This window comes from Sabethes cyaneus, chromosome 3, assembly GCF_943734655.1.
Source record: "Sabethes cyaneus chromosome 3, idSabCyanKW18_F2, whole genome shotgun sequence".
NCBI classification, from domain to species: Eukaryota; Metazoa; Arthropoda; class Insecta; order Diptera; family Culicidae; genus Sabethes; species Sabethes cyaneus.
The window spans coordinates 88,072,342-88,083,779 of record NC_071355.1 but is presented as its reverse complement, the minus strand read 5'-3'; the positions used below and the strand labels follow the sequence as shown (position 1 = coordinate 88,083,779).

Sequence of the window (11,438 nt, the reverse complement as noted above, 5' to 3'; positions counted from 1 at the left end):
TACAAATAACACAACGCTACCAAAAGCCAGCATCCATGACCGCTGGGAGCGCCGCTAGCGCCAAAATGAAGTGCCCAATTTCTAAATGTATTGTTGTTTACAGTCTTCAGTACAGTACAGACTAGTATTACTCATATAGATCTAATTTTCTGCATTAATTATTGCACTTCTAAACCTACTTTTGCTAATATTAAAGTCAAATAAATGGTTTACTTCATTGAAATGCCTACAACAAACATGAAGCGGGTTATTATGGCCATACGTTATAAATGACCCCATCTTTACTACCGAAACGATTTAGCAAATAAGCTATTCAATATGTCCCGCATTCATCCAAAAAAATCTGGTCACTTTAACTTTACAGCTATTTGCATACTTGAAAGGAATACAATTAACACTATGTAAAGAATTGCTGACAATTAACAGACGCAAAGCGGCAAATGAAACGCTCAAAAACTCTTCTCGGATAAGACAGTAGCTGGTTTTCCTCGCTTTGAGAATTGCTGCATCACGTCACGTGCACAAATCTGGCTTTAGTTTTCAAAAGGTCGCATAATCAACCCTTTTGCATGCATTATGCAACCTTCTAAAAACTAAAGCCAGAAATATCCCTTCAGCCCTGTTTCCGTGCAAGACACCCAGTAAACCATTTGGTTTGTATATCTCGATTGCAACTGAGGTATACGAAATCATATCTGAACGAAAAAGTTATATTTCACGCCATATAAGAGCATATATGTACCAAAGTGGAGGCGGTATACGTGCGAAAATTTTGACAACTATTTGTAATTCTATTTTGCGCAGTTTTTATAACACGCAACTAAATACTACTGAATATATGATAAAGATATAATCAAATATTGCAATTGTCTATCCTGCTTTATAATTCACAGTCATGAATTGTATATGAAGACACGCACGACTGCAAAACAACTTATTGTTCACTTCGATTCGACATACTCTAATCATTATAAAACTCCAATATGAAATTGACATGAAAACGATTTAATGTGAACTTTCTATTACGATTTTGTGTTATCTGGGCAACAGTATCGAACAAATTTTTGCGGTACATGGATGCAATCTGGCAAAAGGCAAGCATGACTGCTCAGTTTTCTATGACGTTCGGCTTTCAGGACGTCAAACTGGACTAGATTCAATGTTTAAAGATAAAATCGGTTGAAGATAAGCGGTGGCCTTACTGTTTAACAAAATTGTTTACTTTCAGGACATCAAACTGGACTAGATTAAATATTCAAAAAATAAAATCGGTTGAAGAAAAGGGATTTGATCTCCTGAAAGTGCACAGTTATACAAAAGTGAGCGACCGACCTATTATCTTTCTGCATATTTAATTTTTTTTACCGAACATTGCATTTTTTTGAGGAAATTAGAACTGTTGAACGTTCGGTAAAAAATTCAGTAATAGATATCAAATGTTTTTGGATCTTTAGTAACGTTTGGCATCGTCCTAATTTTCCCCGAACGTTCAGTAGTTGTAATTTCGTCAAAAAACTGCGGTGTTCGGTAAAAAAAATTTAAGTGTGCCGATTGTATCCACCCACATACTGCAAGCATTTATTCAAAACTGATGTCTTATATGAAAAAGGGGTTGATGGAATATTCATCATGTGACGTGATGCAGTAATTTTCAAAGTGAGGAACAATTTGAATTAGCGACTGTCTGCAAACAGGTTTTGAAATCAGCCGATTATATTTTTAAAGCTAAATATGGATATTTTTATCTTAGAACGTAGTATAAACCATGGTGTGTCTAGATACACCAAGGTATAATCATTGTTGTGTAAGCTGCATAGTTTTGCTTTACGAGTTGTTTATTAATAACTTTATTAAAATGACCGAAAACTGTAAATCTCCCAAATACCCTTGGGACAGAGAGGGTTAATTTGGTGCTTTACAATTTATTGCATGCAATTGTTGACATATATGTGAAATAACTGAAAAAAGCCATACAATAATATTCCTTATCAATGGACGCCATTGTCATTTCAATTCATTTCATAACTCTCCAGGAAAAAGGAAAAAATAGAATCATTCTTGCTTGCGTTCTCGAAATATTTATGATCTCGACTTTAAAACCATAAAAAACGTTTTTCGTAAAAAAAAGTGAAGTGCCATCCGCTCGTGGTATAATGGCTTGCGTCACGGTCGGTACAAAAACTGTAAACTTGTTTGTTTTTCGAATTTATTCTAACGACTGAAGACACATATTCTTAGAATTTTGATCTCTCAAATCGTCTATACCAGACAGAGTTGAACGAAAACAATTTGTAATTGATTCAGAATAAATTAGAATTAATTTAATTTTGGTTCTGTATTTTTTCTGTGTTTTGGTACTAATTTTGCAAAAATTGTTCAAAACACAGATAGAGCGAGGTAACGTGGATTCTTGTTGCTTGATTCTAATTTATTTATTTGCTATAAGTCTTCCGCCAAGGCAGTACAGACACATCTTATCTTAATTTTAAAAGTTCATTCTTAAACCTAGTTTTACAAATGTTAAAATCAAACACGTGGTTTACTTCATTGAACAGCCGACAACACCAATCCAATGGATTATTCTGGCCATACTGACTTCGATGAGCCGGAGTCCAGAGGAGAACTCGATTTCGGAGAATACGACGAGGTACATTAAAGTTGATTTCTTCCAATAGATTGATACAGTCGATTATTCCCATCAACAGGTCAAAGATGATTAGTCTCTGAGAAGTTCGTCTTCTTTCAGCAAGCGTGCTTAGGTTTATCAGTCGACAACGATTTTCGTAGGCAGGAAGACGCAAAGGATCCTGCCATGGTAAATGACGCAAAGCAAATCGAATGAAAGAGCGCTGAATACTTTCAATTTTGTTGATATGTCCTATTTGGTACGGTGCCCACACTGGTGCTGCGTATTCCAATATACTACGAACTAGTGAACAGTATAACGTTTTTAGAGCATAGACGTCTCTGAAATCTGAAGCATTCCGTCGTACGAAGCCAAGTACAGCATAAGCTTTTGATGTCACTATACTGATATGCTCGTCAAATTTCAACTTGATGTCAAGTGTAACACCCAGATCTTTGATAGAACTGCAACGTTTCATTTCAGTTCCGTTCATTTGATATGTGAAAAGTTGAGGGTTACGGAGGCGGGAAAAAGTGATTACGCTGCATTTAGTTATATTTACCTCCATGCCGTTTGTAACACACCAGCGCAGAAGGTTATTCACATCTCGCTGTAGAGCATCGTGATCGAGAGAACTTGTGATGGTACGAAAAATTTTGAGATCGTCGGCGTATAGTAATTTTTCGGAATCAAGGCTATCACAGATATCATTAACGAAAAGTACGAAAATTAATGGCCCTAGAATGCTGCCTTGAGGTACTCCAGAAGGTATATCGAAAGAGTACGATTCAGCTCCATTGAGGTTCACAAAGGCAGTACGACCTGTTAAATACGATAGTAGCCAGTTTGTTATCCATTCAGGTAGGCCAATGCGCTTCATCTTATCGATTGCTAACAGGTGCGGAACCTTGTCAAATGCCTTAGAAAAGTCTATATGGGTCATTCCACGGGAAATTTACAGTCAAAATTTTTTTTCTCTTCGGGACATTTTTTTTACGTTCTTCGTGCAAAAAAAATCGACACGTATTTTTGTATTTCGATGTTACTGTTGGAATTCGCAAGATATGATTTTTTAAAGTATTGTAATCCGAGAAAATCACTATTTTTTAAATACTGATTGTAAACATAGTTTGTAATATCAAAAAATGACTTTCTACCAGATGTGTTCACTATTCCACAAGCTTTCAAAATTGGTATACCATACCTCCTCTCGATTGTTTTTCAATAGTTAAATAGTGCATTTTTATAAACAATTGCAATTTTTTCAAAGTTGGAACTTTTTTTTCTTGATTTTTTTTACTTTAAAATATTTGTTAATCTTTCTCGAAGAAGCATGCAAAATTTGGAAATGGAGAAATGAAAACTCTAGATGCTATGATTTTTTATATCGAAGCGCGCACGTTAATGCAAACGAGTTGACGAACGCGTGTGCTTCAACGACACGTTACACTTAATAGCATCAAAGGCGGCCTCGTTATGAAGCTGCCCGTGGGTTAGAACATCGATTGAGCATCACCGCTCGCTTCACATTAACACACGCGCTGAGACATAAAAACTCATAACTTCCAGAGTTTTCATTTCTCCATTTCCAAATTTTGCATGCTTCTTCGAGAAAATTTCTCGAATATTTTAAAGTAAAAAAAATCGAGAAAAAAAAGTTCCAACTTTGAAAAAATTGCAATTGTTTATAAAAATGCACTATTTAACTATTGAAAAACAATCGAGAGGAGGTATGGTATACCAATTTTGAAAGCTTGTGGAATAGTGAACACATCTGGTAGAAAGTCATTTTTTGATATTACAAACTATGTTTACAATCAGTATTTAAAAAATAGTGATTTTGTCGGATTACAATACTTTAAAAAATCATATCTTGCGAATTCCAACAGTAACATCGAAATACAAAAATATGTGTCGATTTTTTTTGCACAAAGAACGTAAAAAAAATGTCCCGAAGAGAAAAAAAATTTTGACTGTAAATTTCCCGTGGAATGACCCATATATATTGCATCTATTTGTAAGCGTTTCTCTATGCGTTTTGAAATATCCGTTACGAAACTCATCAAGTTTGAGACAGTCGATCGGTTTCTAACAAAACCATGTTGATACTCAGTAATTACATTATGAACAGCTGAGTATAACCAATGGTGCACGATTTTTTCAAAAACTTTTGAAATGCTGTTCAGAATCGAGATTCCCCTGTAGTTTTCAATGTTATTCCTGCTACCAGACTTATGAATTGGTGTAATTGACGCATGCTTCCATATACTAGGGAAAACTCCACTGGTGAGAGAGCTGTTAAAAATCATTGTAAGCGGCTTCGCCAGAGCTGTAGCAGATTGCTTCAGAAATAATGGAGGCAATCCATCGGGACCAGGTCCTTTAGAGGAATCTACCGCGGCAAGAGCACTTGCAACTTCACCGGTCGATAATGTTATAGAAGGTAAAAACAGGTTCAGCATCCTTACGTTGCTGATCGCTTCACGTTGCGTTGTCGGAGGGTCGTTGCAGTACACAGTTTTGAAGAAATCAGCAAATAAGTTCACAGAATCTTCTGCTTTGGATGATTTTCTATCACGATATAAAAGGTTTGATGGAATTCCTTTTAAATGCTTGCGACTTTGGGCGAAATGCCAGAACGAAGAAGGCTCTTGTTTTACTTTTGATTCAATCCTATTTATATACTCCCTGAAACAAGCATTCCGATTTGCCTCATATTGTTGTTCGAGATGATGAAGAGATTGTTTGTTATGGTCTGATCTGTGCTTGAAAAACCGTTTGCGTGCTTTCCTTAGTCGATTGCGAGAATGGTTTAATTCCGGGTTCCACCACGGTTGATGATTGTTGGGCATTTTCCGAAGTTTTTTAACAGGTACGTGCTCGTTGATCAGAAGATTAATTGAATTATAGAAGCGAAGGACTGCTTCGTCAGTAGGGCAATGCTCGAGAAGATTGTGCCAGTTAATATTTGCTATGGCATCATTGATAACATTGTAGTCGCAGCGAGAGAAATCGTATTGCCACACGTCAGGAGACTTTTCACTATCGGTATTCCGAACGTCGAGTATTAAAATAAATGGAACATGGTGTACGTCAATTCTCAGAATAGGTGATGGCGGCTCGAGGATTTCACAGCAATTCACGTTGTTTACAAAAGCTAAGTCAAGCAGTCTGCCATTTTGGTTGGGTAAATTGAAAATCTGCATAAGTCCGTTTTCTAGCAGTGATTCTGTTAGAATAGTTTCCTGTTCTGAAGAATGTAATGTAAATAGAAAATGAAATTTTCCTAATAAAGATGCCATTACTACCACACCTTTACATATACATTAGTCCGGCTCTATTAAACTGAAACATATCGTTCTTTTGGATAAATATTGGCAACTCTGCCTAAACACAACTGACACAACAGAACGACTACAAGCACACGTCAAAGTCGTCGTCGATGAATTAGTGGAATTAGTAGAACACATGAGCGTGTGCGTGAAACGGCATTCACATGTTCAGAGTTAATGGTGTTCGTATATTTTATGTCGTGTGGTGATTCGTCATTCGCTCTAAGCAGGAGCTCTAGTCTGGAATATCTGTATGTTTCCGCAATTATTTTGCTGTTTTTTAGTTCGTCCTTGCATAAATTTAAATTTATTCATAAAAATGTTCAAAATTGGTTCGAGTTGATAACAGTATTGCTATTTGACAATCAAAACAGATAAGTCTAAGTTCAGTATATTCTAGCAGTGGCAAGAGACTGTTGACGTGAAAAATATGGCAAGAAGAAGTGCATGAGGGCCACTCCTGTTTTATTGTGTTGTGAACATTGGAAAAAATAATATATACTTAACGGTTGATCACAAAGTGCATAAAACGAAAAATTTGAAATAAGTGTTTGATATAAAACAGTAAACATGATGAAAAGTTTGTTCGGCAGGAAATCTGCCAAAGAAAATGACCGGAACAAAATATCGGAGATTGGGTTGCCGACAAATGTGGTGCATGGAATTCACGTCAGTAAAAACAAACTTACAGGTGATCTAGAAGGCTTACCTAAGGCATGGATTCGCCTTATGGATGCATCCATCACACACGATGAACAGAGTAAAAATCCAGAAGCCGCTTATCAGGCGGTCAAGTTCTACAATTACTCGATCAAGAAGAAGGAACAGGCGGAACCGTTCAAACCATTCATTACGGAAGATGCTATCAACGAAGAAACAGAATCTATTGACCAGTTTCTTGACATGAAAAATGCTCACAAAAGTGAAGATTCACTCGAAGCCAGCAGTGAGGAAAATTTCGCTGAAGTTTCTCCTCCTCCACCGCCTTTGCCTAAAAAGGCAATGACTCTACCACCAAAGCCACAGATTATGCCAAAACCTAAAAATTATAACAGTAAGATATATAAAGCAATAGACAATCTAACATTAGAGGAAGCAGGCAGCAAAACCACAATGATTATCCACAGTAACAATAAGGTATTAGAAAATCATAAGAGTTCCTATGATTTGATAAACAAAGTTGATTTCGACAATGATAATGAGCTAATATTGAGGCCAAAAGAACAAAATGCTCGAGTACCGAAATCAGATGAGCAAGTATATTATGAGCTAAAACGAATTTGCAACATGTGCGATCCATTGGAGCGTTATGAAAAAACCGTCGAGGTAGGAAAAGGTGCATCTGGTGTGGTATTTATTGCATTGGATCGCCAGACAAGTCAAAAGGTAGCAATCAAGACAATTGATATGAAACATCAGTCGTCCAAAGAATCCATCTTGAATGAAATTAATGTACTCAAAGATTTCAATCATCGAAATTTAGTAAATTTTTTGGAAGCATATTACCTTGAACCTGTAGATCACCTGTGGGTCATTTTGGAATACATGGACGGGGGCCCGCTAACAGACGTTGTCACAGAAACCGTAATGAAGGATCGTCAAATCGCAGCTGTTTGTCGTGAAGTTTTACGTGCAATCAGTTTTCTTCATTCGAAAGGTATTATCCACCGCGATATTAAATCAGATAATGTACTGCTTGGCATGGATGGATCAGTGAAAGTTACCGATTTCGGCTTTTGTGCTAATATTGAAGGAGATGAGAAACGGCAAACGATGGTTGGAACACCATATTGGATGGCTCCTGAGGTAGTGACCCGAAAACAGTATGGAAAAAAGGTTGACATTTGGTCTCTGGGCATTATGGCAATTGAAATGATCGAGGGACAGCCACCATATTTGAACCAAGCTCCGTTGCGAGCATTATATTTGATAGCTGCCAATGGTCGACCAGACATTCGAAGTTGGGACAAACTATCCGACAATCTCAAAGATTTTCTTGACTGCTGTCTGCAAGTGGAGGTAGACCAGCGGGCTTCAGCCGACGAGTTGCTTCAACACCTATTTCTGCAGGATTGTATGGAATTGCGCACATTAACACCACTTATCAAAGCGGCCAGGAGATTGCTGAAAAGGGATAATTAGTGCACCACTCGGAAATAGTGAAAAATGGAGCGCCGGTATGGCTGTGAAACTTAGTGCCTTAGCTACCGATATTTTTTGATTCGGTAAAAAGAGTCATGTGAAGACGGAAAGGAAAATGATAAGGGTTTGACATTTCCCCCTATACACGATAAGACCTCCACAACAAGAAACGACACAAATAAGACTAACACGACGAAGAAATGCGTACTGATTGAAAATGTGCCGTCACATTTCCAGAAAAATTATCAAATATCGTCCATTTTGTACGAATCGAGTGTGCAAACCGAGCACTGCAAAGGTAGGAGTGAAGATATAATTTCAGTAAAATACGTCTCTCTGTATAAAGCTGAACTAAAAGCATAAGATGTAATATACGACAAAACAGTATAGAATTAACCCGGTTTGCTAACAGACATTCCCGCGTTCGGAGGGCATACTTGAGAGCAATTGTCGCTTTTAGAAATCATTTGTTGACTGGCTTGTTAATTAAGTAAATTATGCCACATTATAACTATGATCACGTGGCAAATTTTGGGGTGATTTGGATTTATGAACTAGAATTCATTATTAAATGGGCAAATGAGCATTTAAGCTCGAATTGAATCAACGATAATCTAATAATTAAAAAATCAGGGTATGACACATCACCTTTGTATAAAATAACAGCACCAAAAATGGATGAATCATATTTGTGGTTCCGTTAGATGGTTGATAGCATGCTAAGAACCTGTAAAAAGTGCCATAAAACGCGAAGAAGAACGCTACAACTACTTTCCCTTTCTTCTCAATTAGGCAAATTGTTTTCAGTATATCATCCTCGTTTATTTCTCATTCTCCTACGTTTCGTTCTATGTATTCCGGTTCATGGTTGGTATGCTATAGCAGTGTGTACGAACAACGTGTAGGAAATGCTAATCGAATGCGTTAAGATTTGCGTGCATGTTCACGATTCAAAGTGGTATACTTTCTCTGTATTTGCTACCTTACACTGATACGTCTACATTCAAAGTATGTCGCGGAGAGTTAGTGAATTGTGTATAATAAAAATTTTAGACATGGGAAGCTACAAGTAACAATTGTATTATGATGTAAATACAAACGGAAACTCTGATTGCTGTTAAACAGGTTATAAACTAGCGAATGTTATAAGTGCATTCATCCGACTATATTTTCTTTTACTAATTATACGCAAGCACTTATAGAGAAAAATCTAATCAACGTCTAAAATGTGTAGCTAAATTATAAAGTTTAAATTTATTTACACTACATTTGAACTAATCTTATCTAGGTGTTTTACACGAACACTCTTATGCGTAAGAAAATTACCTGCGCGGATGCGGACCTACCATCATATCGACACCTGAGTGTTGTCACTTAATTGTGGCTTATCTTGGTATTGAATTCAACCATCCACAGCTTTTAGATAACAGTTTAGGCTTATTGATCGCTCAAGCAAAATGCACCATTCAGATAGAAGCTCGACTGTCTCCGCAGATAGAGTTTGTCGCAAATTTCACATACTAATATACCTTCAAATTCTCTGTCTGCCCACAAATCTACCGGCGGGTTATGACTAATGTTAGGTTTATTTATCCACCGATATTACAAATTTTTGGTGCTCCAAACAGTACAGTTCATCTATCAATTTTACATATCGTTCCACATTATTTACTGATAGCAAAAGTAAGCATGATAATAATGGATATACCTAATAAGGGAACTATAACAGGTGCTTAAACAATGTTATTATTGATTCATTCCACGCAACAGCGAATTTTACTAATTACTGTTCTAGGTTTAGACTCCATGATTTATTGATTCTAATTCTGTCTTCTGTGCTGAAATCAATGCCTTTCACTCAAGGTATAGGTTTAGTTCTGCTCTTAATAAAGGGTGCTGCGATCAAAATTTGACCAAACAATAATGCATTTAAATTGATTAAATTTTCAAAAGAATAAAATTACCGGACCTTTTATTCAACTCCTGCCGTTAGGTTCAACCACCTCGTCCATTTTTTCGCCGGAGAGCGTCACTTTGCCTTAAAACACTCTCACTTCCAACAGTTTTTTGGATCTTCTTCGGATTTCGCTTGAAGATGACTTAATATTGTGTATCCAGCACTAAATTGGATTTCCGAGAAAACGGCAAAGGATTTTTCTTCCGTACCGTACATTAAACCTAGTGTCGGAAGTAGTGCGCTGTACAGCTAATGAGACGTACTATACAGCGCTCTACTTCCGACATTAGGTTTAGTGTACGGTACGGAAGAAAAGTCGTTTGCCGTTTTTTGGGAAGTCCAATTTGGTGCTGGTGACTCAATATTTTTTTATTAAACGGAGTTCTGCTGGCATACTGAAAGCGTTCTTGATCGTAAGCACCGCCTGCACTATTTTGGCAGCGTAATCGGACCACAAAAGCACGGAACAATCACGTTACTTCAAGAAAGGCAGCATTCATTTTTCCGAACAATCGTTCTCGTAAACTTTCTGTTTGATGCTCCCAATTACAATGAATATATATGAGCATGTGGATCATATGGATGGTGTTAATGTGAGGAAAATGTGTACGACGATATTTTTTAGTTATGTTTACGGTTTATTGACCCTATTATGCAAGTCATGTCGAGCTACTCGACTCGACACAGTCACAGTCGAGCGTCGAATGCGGGCAGTATGGACAACCTAGCAGCTCAATACACGACTAACACAAAACAAACTCATTCGTAGTTTGCTGACAGTTGAAGTGGCGTTTTAGCGGTCGACTCAGTCGAGTTAGTTGACAAAATTTGATCCTTGACTTATATAATGCCAAAAGTAGACCAGTCGAAAAATCCTCCCAGTTGACCTCGAGGCACGCGCACGACACTCATTGGCGGAACTAGAGGGGGGGGGGGGGGCTAGGGGGGGCTAAGCCCTCCCTAGAAAAGATTTAGCCCCCCCTAGAAAAGTTGACTAAGTTTTTTAATTTTTGAAAAACCAATAGTTAGATAACTAAAGGTACGAAAAACTTCAGAGTAAAGTTTATTTGCATAACCGTTATAAGATTCCAGGCATTAATGTGCATTAAATTTTAATATGCCGACGAAATAAAACGGTTGAAAAAAATTCCGGGGGCTAAAGCCCCCCCTAGAAATGAGCGCTAGTTCCGCCAATGACGACACTGCACACTGATGTACATACAGCTGGCTGTAAAGTCTGTCGTATTTAAAACAGAAGATCAAGTTTCGAAAACGGATTGTAGCTTTTGCTACAATCAGAATCAGAAAAGCCTGACCTGTTTTTTTCCTTGTTGGGGACCTTGGACCACTGCGACCAGTTCTATGATCTATTGTGGTGTAA

At 37.3% G+C, this 11,438-nt stretch overlaps 2 protein-coding genes across 2 annotated transcripts; one reads left to right on the top strand and one right to left on the bottom strand.

Moving 5' to 3' along the window:
- Window positions 1–4,637: 4,637 nt before the first annotated feature.
- Window positions 4,638–5,928, bottom strand: LOC128739848 (uncharacterized). The gene is made up of 2 exons (XM_053835348.1): window positions 4,747–5,928; window positions 4,638–4,655 (listed from the first exon to the last, which is right to left on the bottom strand). The coding sequence occupies exons 1-2, from the start codon at window positions 5,926–5,928 to the stop codon at window positions 4,638–4,640; spliced, it is 1,200 nt and encodes a 399-aa protein (XP_053691323.1).
- Window positions 5,929–6,247: 319 nt separating this feature from the next.
- Window positions 6,248–10,986, top strand: LOC128742455 (serine/threonine-protein kinase PAK 1). The gene has a single exon (XM_053838825.1). The coding sequence runs from the start codon at window positions 6,529–6,531 to the stop codon at window positions 8,098–8,100; it is 1,572 nt and encodes a 523-aa protein (XP_053694800.1). The 5' UTR covers window positions 6,248–6,528; the 3' UTR covers window positions 8,101–10,986.
- The last annotated feature ends 452 nt before the right edge of the window (window positions 10,987–11,438 follow it).

Coding starts and splice junctions, on each gene's coding strand:
- LOC128739848 (XM_053835348.1), bottom strand. CDS start 5,928: ATGGCATCTTTATTAGGAAAATTTCATTTTCTATTTACATTACATTCT.
- LOC128742455 (XM_053838825.1), top strand. CDS start 6,529: ATGATGAAAAGTTTGTTCGGCAGGAAATCTGCCAAAGAAAATGACCGG.